Source organism: Rhipicephalus sanguineus, chromosome 7 (genome assembly GCF_013339695.2).
Source record: "Rhipicephalus sanguineus isolate Rsan-2018 chromosome 7, BIME_Rsan_1.4, whole genome shotgun sequence".
NCBI classification, from domain to species: Eukaryota; Metazoa; Arthropoda; class Arachnida; order Ixodida; family Ixodidae; genus Rhipicephalus; species Rhipicephalus sanguineus.
Genome location: NC_051182.1, coordinates 134114137 through 134128183, shown reverse-complemented (window position 1 = coordinate 134128183; position 14047 = coordinate 134114137). Strand labels below are relative to the sequence as shown.

The following is a 14047-nucleotide window of genomic DNA, read 5'->3' as shown; positions in this document are numbered from 1 at the left end:
AGGTCCAATTCCCGGCAGGGAGGAAGGAAGCAGGTAGGAGGGAGCGTTGTGCATTGAGATAGAAAAAAAAATTAGTACGTCAGCCAAGCAGACGCAAAGCTTCGCTTGCCCCTACTTTCTCGATGGGGAAAGGTTTCTTCAATCTTTTTTTTTTTTTGCTATTTTGAAGGAATACGGAGTACTGCAAACACGATAGCGACGCCAGCACCGCAGGTTCACTAAGCAGCAAAATGACATAACTGAACATGAGGGCGCTTCGATGCACGCGTATGAAGGCACCCCACTAAACATGAGTCTTCGCTTACTCTTTCTTGTACATATTGCGATGCAAAAGGTGGACAGTGCCTGCCGATCTCAACAGTGAGGAGGACGAGTCGGCGTATATAACCAGTGAAGTCCTCCAAGATCAGCTCCTGGCTGTCCGGAGAGCTCACGATCGGGAAAGCCTTTGACCTACCAGTTCCTACGTGGGCGAAGCCACCGACTTAGCCTAGGGGCTTTGCCCTCGAGACGTAGTTTCTCTGGCCCTTAGTAGAGTTCTTGGCATGCCATGCCTGCGCTCGTATATTGAGTTTTTTATAAAGATTGTGCCCAAGTTTGAAAGAAACAGCTAGTAAATAGGTAAGCCTTCGACTCAATTCGCAATGCAGTCAGCATTTCTTTTCTGGAACATGGGAGGCTACCATAAAGCAATTAGCCCTCTTATTGAGAAGACCAGATTACTCTCCCAGCGCTTCTTTCTGCCACTTCGGGCCAGTAAGAAAGGATACAACTGCTGTTCAAGCCAATCTGTGGAGAAACATGAGGTAGACTGAAGGAAAGAAGGTCACTTTTAAGGGCTCGTATTTCTTTGTTAGACGCAATATTAATGAGAACTAATAGACAGTAATGCCAAGGAGAGGTAGACTGACTATCTCAACAAGCGTATGTGGCCTTGGCTAGGGCACACCATTAGTGTGTTAAGCAGACCTTCTGCTGACTTGTGCACCGAACGCATAGAGGGATGGAAGAACATGTGGACACTAAAGAAATGAGACGTGAAGTGCATAGAGACAATGCTAGACATTTATTATAACAAGTCGAAACAATTACACCACACTTCTTTTAAATACACGCGGAAAGAAAACAAACTTATGTACACGCATAGTTTTGACTTAGATACAACAGTATGTACAGTCAGTCATTGCAAGAAACTTTGGTTCCAGCAGGGCCACCCCCACAGCACCGGTACAGGCTTTTTTTTCTGTCCACCTCCAGATTCTGTGACACGTTCGTTTTCTTTTAAACAGAACCTAACTGCAATACTGTGACACGGCGAACTCGCCAGAGACCCTCTTCAGAGTTCCGTCGAGCCCGAATGCTCAGTGGGGATGGTGCCTTCCGTAACGGTACTTTCCATTTCATTGTTGTTTAGGGACGACAGGTTTTGTTCGTTGAACGGGCTCATGGATCCCGGTTCTACAGGTCCGGCTTCTGCAGCGTTACCAGAGGAACTGGGTAGAGAAGTGTCGAGGTCAACAGGCATTGGAATTGTCGGAGGTTCTGGTGTGGGCTCTTCTGCACCGCCACTGCCGCCGGCAGCGGAGGGCGCCGCCTCGGCACTTGGTGGCTGAGGGGCTTCGGAAGTCGCCGGCACCTCGACTTCCATGGGTGTGTCTCCCTTCTCATCCTTGCTGCCGGCTGCTTGTACAGCATGTGGCGCTTCAACAGTGCCTGCAACCTCGGGCTTTGAAGACGACTCTGGTTTGGTGGATGAAGCTGCCCCGGCGGCAGGGGCGTCTTCGTGGCTGTCGATGCTTCCGTCCTCGGCATACTGGGTGGCTTCGTCGGCGAGCTCTTCAACTTCCCGAGGTGGAACCTCGACGAGCGCGTTCGTCGGCCCCCTGCCCTCCAGTAGGTTGATGACGGACTGCACCTCCTTGACCATCGACTTGCGCAGCTGTCGGACGTCATCCCTGCCCGCCGGGTCGACGGCGTCGAGCTTGATCATGAGCCGCGTCAGCATCTCGTCCAGGAACTTGTACTGCTTGTCGCCGGGCTTGCCGTTGAAGTTCAACACCTGCTGCCGGAGGTCGGCGAGCTCCAGGCTGATCCGGCGGATTTGCTCTTCAGCCGTGGACGGCTTGCTTGTCTCCTGCTGCGGGGGCGGTGGCTCCGAGCCCTGCTTGGCGGGTGGGGCCTGCGGAGCTAGCCTCCCGCCCGACGATGACTTGGTCGTCGTCTGCGGGGCGCGCCGGGCTGACTGCTGGCACTTCTGCCTCGGAAACGTGTGAGGCCAGCTCTTCTCCCCGCCGTCTTGCTCATCCATCGGGTCGTCGACCCGACACCTAGCCATGGCTTCGTCGCCGCAGTCCATCTGGATGGGAATAGTCCGCATGTTCTGCGACTCTCCGGTCATCTCCTCGTCCTGGTGGTGGTGGTTCTGGGATGGACTTCTTGCCGGCTTGCCCTGTACGGGGTATCCATCCACTTCGATGGGCACTGTGTGGACGTTCCTGGGCTCCCCAGAGGGACCGGGCTGACCTTCCTTGGGACTGGCAAAGGACCTCCTGCTGGTCTGAGGTTTCACGTCACCGTCGGAGGCGTAGCCCGAGGCGCCCGCGCGCCCCTCCACCATGATGGGGATGTGGTGGACTCGAGGTTCGTGGCGCGGCTTGGAGCACGAGGCCCCGTTGGAGGCGCCAGCGCCGCTACGGGCGCTGGAACCGCTGGACCGGCTGCCCTGGGAAGACGTCTCCGAGGCGGCGTCGTCGTCGTGACCGGTGGCGCCGCCCGACGTCGTCTCGTGAACGACCTTGATGGGGACGCCGCCTTCGTCAAAGTCCGTTGTCCAGCCCCGGCGCACGCGAGACGACTGCGGCGAGCCCGGCATGGACCCAGAGTTGCCAAACACGGAGCTGGTGTTGCGCCATTCCGGGTCGTCGTAAAAGGCGGGCTGCGTCAGAGGAAAGAAAGAAAGTCAGGCAACAATCACGTGGCAAACACGTGGCTAAAACTGATATTTGGCCGAGTTGGTTTACACTTGGCTAGGAAAAGTAAAACATTGCAAGAGTGACGGAACACGCAGAAAGACGCACCGATACAGCGCTGTTTGTGCATCTTTCAATGTGTTCCGTCTCTCTTGCGTCGTTTTCTTTTTACCTTTTATAAGCTAGCGGTCACAGACGATTACCAAACGGCGGAAAGCTTTTTTAACTAACAGATCGACCTCCCAAGGGAAAAAAAGTTCCATTTCCAGCTGGATTACTGAAGCGGAAATCTTTCCAGCTATAAAGACTAACGGTTCGGTATTTCAGCTCGAAGCGGATGAATGTTGAGCTGGAACTTAGTCAGTTACCGGCTGGAACTCGGCCATATTACACCCGGATATTCATCGACTTTGAGCTGAATTATAGCGCCACTACATATATATGGCTGAATCATCGAACCGGTAATCTTTCCAGCTGGAAATGGAACTTCTATTGATTGGGCTTTTATGTTCGTAAGCCGCACTCCGCGAGAACTAACACACAAAGCCTCTTGACCAAAGCGACCTCCAAGGCACACTAAAACAAATCGTCGAGCAGACAACAGCGAAAACGCGCCCGCGCGTTGCCCTGACAAATCGATTTCCGAGCTGCCCGGGATTCGCAGCAGGTTAAACGATAACAGTCGTCTTCTATTAACAGCTAGCATGCCGAATAGGCAACGTCATTAACACGTCACCTGCAACACTTGACGTCAAGCTCACACGAAACTCGAATACTGAACGAACGGGCCCAGAACGCTTGATAGCAGCCGACGTACGGCGTCTGCAACACTGTCGTCTGCTTCTTCCGATCCACTCAACTGGATGCCGTTCGTACCAGGTAACAAGGTAATAATGAGCTACCATGGCGTACAGACAACGTCATTAACACGTCAGCTGCAACATTCGATGTCACGCTCACACAAAACCCGCAAAAAACTGTGGCGAAACGTTTGAACAGGGCAAGAACCCTTTGCAGCAGACGACGTGCGGCGTCTGCTACTTTCGTCTGCATGCCGTTGGTACCACCAGGCAACTACAAATCACTCCGTTGTCAAGGGTATGCACCTGAGATTTTCGCTTGCGGCCAGCCATGTTGTGTCCCACAATTTCGAAAAACGGGCAAGAAATGGCGAATTGACGATCGAAAACGCCGTTGGGTGAGCCACACCAGTCCACACAACGCACGACACACCGCGTACCAACAGACGACCGCCGAAACGGAAGCGAGTAACAAGAACAAAAAAAGCTCTTCTTTTTCGGCACTCTCACCCCCTAACCTCGCGCACTCTCCGCTCTACTTCGTTATTTTTTTGTTCCGCTATGTTTCCGCCTGTCAAAATGGCGCTGCTCGCAAACCCCTCGACGCTGTCTAACGTAGCACCGCCCAAAAAAACGCTGCGGGAGGCCAGGCGGCCCACGCAAAATAGCAACTTCGCTGACCGTCTAAATATATTCCGAAGAACAACAAAACAAAAGGGCGGCGCGGCAACCGACCGAAAGACGACACAACAACAAAATTCTCTCGAACGTTCAACCCAAGGCGCCAACAACGAAACCCCCTCCCAAACCCCACAAACTTGACCATCGCCTGGCTTGACCAACCCGTTATATCAACGCGCCATTTTTCTGAGCCAGGCGTTTGTCTTTACCGTTATTTGTTTTGCCTACGCGCGGCCACTGCAGCACAAGCGTTCAAGGTCTCTGGCCAAAGCGCCGCTCTGAAGGTTATGCGTCGCGATGATTGCACGGAATGCCTTCGCTTACTCGGACTTTCTCAACCGGTTTTTTGACAAGACGCATTCGAAAGACGCTGCTAGCAATCGCGTTTCCACCTTCCAGACAGTTCCAGAAAACCGGATTAACGAAGAAGCAGACGACATTTTGCCGCTGCGAGCAGACGATAGGCCGGAAATCAATGAGGGCACACATTCATAGCCAAGCCAATCCACAAGGCCACCACCCGTACTCGCTGATGGTTCTGGACCCCATTTATAGCTCGGCATTCCGTAAAAATCAATGTTGTGACACGCGAAAGTACGGTTGTACACCAATCGGAAGCTACTGCAAAACGCGGCACGATAGTAGGGTTAATTCACATAGCGAGCGCGAAATGCGTTGTCAGCCGCTTGCGCAAGAGCGCTACGAAATGTCGACAGAGCTGCAACTTACCCTGTGGAAACGGCTGGCCCAGTCTGAAGACCATGAGGGCGAATTGGTTTCGTAGAACATGTTGTTATCCTCTTCGGGTTGAAACCCGAACCTGCGAAGTATCTCCGATCGTCTCTCGTCCGAGCTTCGGTCGGGATTAAACTGAAACGGCACACGTCTGTAGCTCATATTTATCGCCTACCCACCACAGCGCACAAAAACTCGCAACGCCGTTTCGTCCGCCTACGCGTAGAAAGGCGAGGAAAAAGAAAGAAGGAAGTCAATCAACAATAAAAAAACGCGCGTTACGTCAGCAGTACTAGGAGCCAATCGGAAGCGGGAATGGCGCAACGTCACTGTTTGAGCCAACGAATCGAAAAAGAGAGTGGCTGACTACTAGCGCCACCGCGACGCTGGTACGGGAACGAGAAGCTTCTCGAAATCCCGCGTTCTTTCGCGCGCAACGACAAACTACGCGAGACGTCGCGAACATTCCAGAAGATGCGCGCCAGTTTCGAACGTTCCTCGTTTTGACACATGTAGGTCACCGACGCGCCCGCATATGTCGATTTCTTGAGGTCTCCGAGGTGACGAAAATAACGTTTGGGTGCTTTGACGAGAATTGAAAGGCTTATTATGGTTTACACATCGATTAACGAAACAAACCGAGACAAGAAAAAAAAAGCCGCACCCGGTTCACAGCTGTGCCGGATGCAGCTTGTTCAGGTGCTTACAGCCATGCTTACAGCTGTAATTTTGCCGTTGAATGAAACGCGTTCGCTAAAGTTCCGTGCAGGAGTATCACAAGCGTGTTTTCCTGGCCTTATTTCACAAATTTCCCTAAATAGCTCGCAGTGGTGGCATATGTTCTCCAATGTTGTAATTGCATCGACATATATTGCGATGCCTTACTTGCCAGTCGTGTCATTTGTTCTTTGATGTTGTTATTGCATCGACATAATTGCGATGTCCCGTTAGATTTGCAGGTTGGAGGTTAAAATGATACTTGGTTCTCTCACGAATATGCATCAGATCATTGCTTCAATAATGCCAGTAGACAGGAATTTTTTTTAAGTTCCCTTTTTTTTAACCACTGCGAATTGCGATGATGCATTGCTAGCTTTCTCGCATAACTTCTTGTATTTCATGCTGCATGCATATATGTGCAATATGCAGGGGCGTAGCCAGAAATTTTTTCGGGGGGGGGGGGGGGGGTTTAACCATACTTTATGTATGTTCGTGCGTGCGTTTGTCTGTGTGCGTGTATATATACGCAAGCAAAACTGAAAAATTCCGGGGGGGGGGGGGATGAACCCCCCCCCCCCCCCCCCGCTACGCCACTGGCAATATGTACCACATGCATATATGTGCATATAGTATATGATCAATGTACCCCTTTGTAATCAATGCCTACTGCAAGAGCGTGAAGCAAACATGGTCATTCCTAGCTCCCAGTCAATTCACTGCACAAGTTCGATTATTCATTCGGTGCGCACTGCTTTATAGTGCATGGTACTGTGTTCCTTCGTAGTCCTGGTCGATTTCGCGCTATCCAGTTTTGAAGTACTGTCTTTAATTGCGTTGTCATCAATACAGATTACGCAATGATGAACCAGGCGTATTTATGTTCGTATTGACTGCGCGAGATCGTTAACAAACGAGATCGGCAGTAATAAAAGACTTGTACAGACATCTGACAAGAATAACACAGATGTTCAAACAATTCGCCTAACTCATCTTCTTCTTCATTTCTTCTTTTCTTTCTTTTTTTTTTGCTTGTTTGGACCAAAGCCTGCCGTCTTTCACCGTGAGGATTGAACCATAATAGCTATTTATTCACATTTTTTTCTTCTCTACATCGTAACCGCCGCTTCGGTTGCCCCGACGAGCGCGCCGCTACGTGCTCAGTGGTGCTATTCACAGGCACCTCCGTGACTTCCGCCCGCTGCGAAGGCATCACGGAGGGAGTGTTCGCCGCTACAGACGCGTTGCCCAAGCGTGACGCAAGGCGACGCTTCTAGTCTGGCTCGCATTGATCGTTTTCGCGAACCTTCTCGCTGCTTCCAGAGCACGGCACGAGATTCCTGGATGAACTGGCCGCACGCAATCGCAAATGAGAGCACAGGCGTACCTACCGGGGAAGACCGGGGGAGGGGAGAGACCCCCCCCCCCCCCCCACTCTGCCTTCCCCGGAAGGTACGCCTGTGCTCTCACTTTTCTTGCCGCCCCCTTTCCTGCCTTCCCCGGTAGGTACGCCTGTGCTCTCACTTTTTTGCCCCCCCCCCCCTGCCTTCTCCGGTAGGTAAGCCTGTGCTCTCACTTTTTTGCCTCCCCCCCCCCCCCCTGCCTTGTCCGGTAGGTGCGCCTGTGCTCTCACTTTTCTGCGAGCGCGTGCGGCCACTTCATCCAGGAATCTCGTGCCGTGCTCTGGAAGAAGCAAGAAGGCTCGCGAAAACGATCAATGCGATCGGTGACAGCCTTGAGTCTCCCCCCCCCCCCCCCCGCACTGTCAGAAGTCTAGAGGGTAGGGGAGGACTTTCCGCAGAAGTCGGGAGAATTTTAATGTCGTAAGAATTTGTGCGATCTTGTAATGTCACGTGTCAGGCAGATTTTAGCGCAGAGCTCTGTTTGTGCACACTGTTATATACATATATATATATATATATATATATATATATATATATATATATATATATATATATATATATCCGCCCCGCCAACTCGCGACCTATGTAGTTGATACGCCACTGAGTGATAGAGAGAGAAAACAAAATGAAACACTTCTTTGCGCCACTGAAAAAAAGACGACTCAAAATAGTTCAGTGTAGCATGGACAAACATACACGGCGTTTCAAAAAATGTGCCCGAAAATCCTAAAAGAACTCACAGGGTCCCTATGCAATCGCCTAAGACGACTCGAAGGCGAAACCCATCTCCTACTTTTTCGTCTGCCGTCGATTGTGTTCATCCAGGATCGAAGGCATTGCAAGCTTTCTGCACCTCACTTGGTTTTTGCACAGCCTCCGTGATCGGCGCACCTTTGACCAAGCAACTGTCATCTGATGACTTCACCAAGCGACGACACGGGATGTAACGTCATGATGACGTCACAATTCTGGCTATCTGTGACATCATGCGGCGACGTCATCACGTAATAACGATTTTCTCATCACTCGTGTTGACGCCGACGCCGCGGGACGCCGACGGTCAATTTTCGCGTTTAATGAGGCATCTAAGGATTTCGCCTGTAAATGGAATGCTTGCTCGCTGCCTCCATTATTACTTTTAGGAGCTTGCTCGCCAAGCTTCTTATGCTCGCGCCTTGTCCTCACCTCTGTGACCGTCGGCGCGGCGCTCGGCGCAGCTGCGCTCTCTCCGGTGATTTCAAGAATGCTCACTAGATGGCACCGACGCTCAAGGCGGCACTCTGAGGCGGCACACACCACGCTCAGCGCAAGCGCTAGTAAGGTCGGTTAGGTGACTGCTCGCTGGCCGCACCGCTCGTTTCGCTCGCTTCCTTTCTCTTCGCCGGGAGCTCACTAAGTGAATTCTCTTCGTTGCCGCTCCGCAGCATGAACGGCAGCAGCGCGACGGGCTCGCAACGCAGCAGCAGCTCGGGAAGATCTCGCCTTGCCAATAACCAGCCAACACATGATGTCACGTTACGCTCTCCGATGCGTATCGTACGACTGCAAACGTTCCGCCACCATCAGGGGCACTTGTATCGATGTTGCCTTCTCGAACTTTCCATTGTGTCCCATCATCGATGACCCCTTGGCAACATACTTTACTGATCATAAAGCAATCATCTTTAAAGGGAAACGAGTCCCCAAGCTCATCGAGGGACGCCCCTTCTTGTACTTTGTAAAAGAACATCTCTTGGGTATATGTAATGCGTATAGTTCAACCATCATAAAGCAATCATCTTTAAACCCTTCTTGAACTTGGTAAAACAACATCTCTTGTGTATATATAATGTTTATAGTTCATCCAAATGTATATATACTTCATCAAAATGTATATAGTGCATCCAACCGTAAATTAAAAAAAAAAACATTGTGAATGTAATGTATGTATAACAACGTTGTCACGTCCACATATGATGGTAGATGAATGTGCACGGAGCATTCGCGGGTTACCCGATCATCTCAGAGCAAGCTCCGCTAACATCATTCACTTCGTGGATATGGCGGTGAATTTTTTTTCTGTAACGGGAGATACCTTAAAACTGCTAGGGAAGTCAATTACGGTAGTAATTAAACGAATTAAATTAATTAGCTGTTTAATCAGTGGACGCAGACGGTCGGTTCAAATGGGCGAACTGGAGCCCTTCCTGCGAAGAGCCAGCCGACTGCCGGCCGCTTTGAGATTTAACGAACTTTGAAGGGGCCGCGCAGCCCTTCTTCAGCATGGTCAGAAAAAGCTGCCGATCGGTAGTCGAGGCTCTTGAAAACACGCGAGCCAAACATTACAGCGCAGCACGCAGCGAGGAATTTACAGTTAATTCTCAAAGTCAGCTGGAAATCGCTCCCTCTTCTGCCTACGAATGATGCCATGTACCCAAACTCACGGCCATTGGTCGATTTGAGCATCGTGGGCTGTATAGTTACTACGGCCGCCGCGGCAAGCCGCCACGTGCCCGCGCGCGCGTTCGCGATTACACCGAAAGTAAGCCGCACGTTCGAAGAAAAAAAAAAGAAAAAAGTTCTGAAGGTCCCGACGCGCGCGTGACGTAACTTCTTCCCCCCGTGTCATCCCCCCCCCCCCCCTTAGCTTCCAGCGCGTACGTCGGGGCGAGAGAAGAGAGAAAGCAAATCTCCAACTCCGCTCGCACTTGACGGATTCTAAAAATTTTTGCGGCGGTCGATTTGTGAGGCAGTAAACTCCTCTAGTGAAGCCATTTGGTGGTCACCTGTAAAAGTGTTGCAGGACCCCTTTAATTCTGCATAGTGCAGGGTATAAAACCAGAAGTTTATCTTCTAGTTATCCTCCCTTCTTTCGCCTCATTTCTCTCTCTCTCTCTCCCTCTGGTGCGCTGCAATTCCATTGTCAATAACTTCACGAACCATTAATTGTCAAACTTTATTAAATATTTTCAATTCGCATTATTCACCTTGTTTTACGATGACACAGTACTCTTCAGTAAATATGGCAACGAATTGCAGAAAATAAAATAAAATGATTGATGAATTTTACCGATGAAGTAATAAAGTAGGCCTAAAACAAGTATGATGAAGACAAAGGTAATGCTCAACAGCCTGGCCAAAGAGAAAGAGTTCACGATTGGAAACCATACGTTGGAGTGTATACAAGGATATGTATCAATTACTAATAGGCTAGCCAGCTAATCACGAAACGTAAGTTCACCGAAGAATAAGGATGGGCCGGAGCGCATTCGGAAGGCACTGCTATAAATAACGTCGGGAAATCTGCCGCTGTCGTTAAAGCGAAAATTGTACAATCACTGACATTTATACTTCACTGACAAAAAAAAATTCACTGAAATCGCTGACAATTACTTAGCGCAATAAAAAACGCGGCACACAAGGAAGGTACACAAGGGACAAACGCTACACTTGCAGCTGTTTATTCCACAACGTCGTCATGAAACATATATACAGTCAAATCTCATTATAAGGAAGTTACATCTTACACGAAAATAACTTCGTCATATCCGAAAATTCGTTATAAATGTATGTTCCTAACACTGCATGTATAGCAAGACTATTCCTCATTTACTTCGTTATAACCGATGTTTCGTTATATCCGTGTTCGTTATATCGAGGTTTCAATACCTTGGGCACATGCGCAGACGCGTCCAATGAAAAATTCACGAAAAGAAGATGATAACAGATATTCTGTCTCACAAACGTGTCGAGGTATCTAAATTCGTTCGAGTGCGGGGTGACGGAAGGTTCGCTAACGCACCCCCCCCCCCTCTTCTTAATAAGAAATCCTTCCAGTACCAAGCGAGCTTGTTCAGTGCGGCTTTTGCCAAGACTGATCTTTGCCTCGCGAAACAACGTCTCACAACCACAATAATTCACGTGATCTGCTAAGTGCGTTCTTTCCTTCTTTTTTTACTGCGTTAAGTAACATTTGTCAGTATGCACCAAATATAGGCCCCCAAAAAGTCCTGTTATGTATACAATCACTTCATACTGCCCGTTTAACGCAAGGGGCTGAAACATGGAGGATAACAAGGCAACTAGACAAAAAAAAGCTAGCTCGGGGAACAAGCAGCTAGGGGCAGCAGGCATCCTATAGTTGACATCGAGCGAAAGAAATGGACTTGTACCGGCCACGTGAGGCGTAGAACAGACAACCGGTAGACAGTAAGAGCAACGGAATGGTTACCAAGCTTGGATGCGAAATGCGGTCGAGGTAGGCCGAGAGTTAAGGCCAAACCCCATATGCGCGAAAATGCACGCGACAGCGACGAGCGATGCTATATGAGCGACGAAACGAGCCGTTCGCGCGACGTGTCGCGTGGTCGATTTCGCGCGATCGCTCGGTTTTTCAGATTTGGAATCCGTCGCTCGTCGCCCGGAAGTGCTGTGCTCAAGCAGCCAATAGCAAAACACCGGAACAAGATGCATCAGTGACGTATTGCTGATCGCCGCCACTTTCTTATCGACGCGCATCAACAACAACGTTCACCAACTCGTTCATCAACACGTTCATCAACATGGCCAACGGCGACGAGCGCAACGTTGACGTTGTTGAATGCGAACGTGCGTTACGGGACCTCAGGGACGGGAACTACAAGTCGCGCGCCGTCTGTGACGCGGCTTGGCGGCACGTAGCAGCAGTGATGGGATCGAAAAAAAATGCTGCAAGACAATGATAAACATTTTATTACCATTATGCAACAAAACATCGTATTTTACATTGCATACCGCTGGCGACCGGCCAATTTTGGTACGCCTTCATGCCAGCAACAGTGGAGATCGCTCGCCGAAGCCGTCGCGTGAATGGGGTTTGCCCACCCAAGAGACCGCTTGCGCGAAGACGATCTTCGTCGCTGTCTCGTGCATTTTCGCGTATATGGGGTTTGGAGTGACGAAAGTGAGAATTTCGCGGGGATAAAACGGAATCCGCTCGCACAGGACATAGAGTAAACTGCAGAAGTAATTGGGAGTAGAGGCCCTGGTCCTGCGGTGGACTAAAACAGGCTGATGATGACGATGATGATGATGCTGATGACCCTGATTTACATATTTCTCCCCTCGATATTTACTCCACACACAAGCTCTATTTTACCTCTATAGCCGCCGCGGTGGCACGGTGTATCGTTACGGTGCTTAAGCCACTGACCCGATAGGACGTGGGTTCGATCCCGGACGCGGCGGTCGCATTTCGATGGATGGAGGTGAAATGCTATACAGCCTCGTGTGCTGTGCGATGTCAGTGCACGTTAAATAATTAGGCCGCTGATGGATGGATGAATAAACTTTATTTCGGTCCCTCGCGGAACGCGCCCTAGCACGTTGCGGGCCGCTCCCACGTCGGAACAGAAAGACCAAGTCTCTCTGCTGCGTCGCGGGCCCGTTGGACTGCCCATGGTTGTGCTTCGAGTCCGGAGCTGGTAATAGCATCTTCCCATTTTGACTGCGTGATGACTTCGCCGCCGTGTAACGCGGGGCACCGCCAGAGCATGTGTTCGAGATTAGCGATATCTGCGCATAATGAACATGCATTAGTTGGCTGTATTTCAGGATAGATCTTGTGCAATAGCGCGGGGTTAGGGTACGCCCCGACCTGAAGTAACCTGAGTGTCAGAACCTGTGGTCTGCTTAATTTTCTGTGTGGTGGAGCGTACTGTCTCCGCCCCGGGTAAAAATGCTTGGTGATTTTGTTATACGAGGTGGGAGGGTCCCGATTCTCCAAAACCTCAGCACGCCCCCCGGTAGCTACGCGGTCTACTATGTCCTCGCGCAGCTATGTGGGCCGACTCATTGAGATTGGGCGGGGCTGATCTGTCCCATGTGAGCTGGGAACCAGACAAGTGTGTGTGGCTCGATGCTCTTGTCCCGGAGGATCCGCAAGGCCGGTTCCGAGATGGTGCCCTTGGCAAATGCTCTGATCGCCGATCTCGAGTCGCTGTAAATCGTGGACCTCCTGTTGTCCAGCAAGGCCAACGCAATCGCAGCTTGCTCCGCTATTTCGGCTGCCGTCGTCCGGACCGTCGTCGAGTTTGTGATTATCCCCTCGTGGTTGATGCTCACTGCCACATACGCCTTCCCCTCGGGATACCGGGCCGCGTCGACGAAGCAACAGTCCCCGGCCTGATCGTGAGCCCTTTCTAAAAGAGCCTTTGCCCTGGCCCGTCTCCTACCCTCGTTATGATCGGGGTGGACATTTCGCGGGATGGGGACAACGGTGATTCGTTCTCGCTGTTCACGAGGAATGATGCAGAAGCGACACTCGATTTCCGTCGCTGGAGTCACCAACTCCAGCAGAATGTTCCTACCGGAACGCGTGGTGGACAGCCTGGCGAATTGTGCCCTCTCCTGAGCCTCCGCAATTTCTTAGCGTGTTGTGCATTCCGAGACGCAACAGTCTCTCCGAGCTTGTGTAGATGGGGAGCCCGAGAGCTCTCTTGATGGCCTTCCTGATTAACGTATTGAGCTTGTCACGCTCCGCTCTCTGCCAGTTGTGCATGGCTGCAACGTAGGTAAAGTGGCACTGATGACCAAAATTAATCCAGAATCCCCCACATGCGCCTCATAATCATATCGTGATATTGGCCCGTAAAACCTGAGCTATTATTATTATTATTATTATTATTATTATTATTATTATTATTATTATTATTATTATTATTATTATTATTATTATTATTATTATTATACAAAAACTTTCTTGCATCACAAATTTGCGTTTAGG

General features: G+C 50.4%; 2 protein-coding genes across 2 annotated transcripts in view; one reads left to right on the top strand and one right to left on the bottom strand.

Moving 5' to 3' along the window:
- The window catches only part of LOC119399996 (SUMO-conjugating enzyme UBC9), a 562334-nt gene that overhangs the window by 382304 nt on the left and 165983 nt on the right, over nt 1–14047 (top strand). The gene's annotated exons all lie outside the window — the stretch shown is intronic.
- Nucleotides 1044–5437, bottom strand: LOC119400004 (BAG family molecular chaperone regulator 3). The gene is made up of 2 exons (XM_037666910.2): nt 5180–5437; nt 1044–2935 (listed from the first exon to the last, which is right to left on the bottom strand). The coding sequence occupies exons 1-2, from the start codon at nt 5345–5347 to the stop codon at nt 1337–1339; spliced, it is 1767 nt and encodes a 588-aa protein (XP_037522838.1). The 5' UTR covers nt 5348–5437; the 3' UTR covers nt 1044–1336.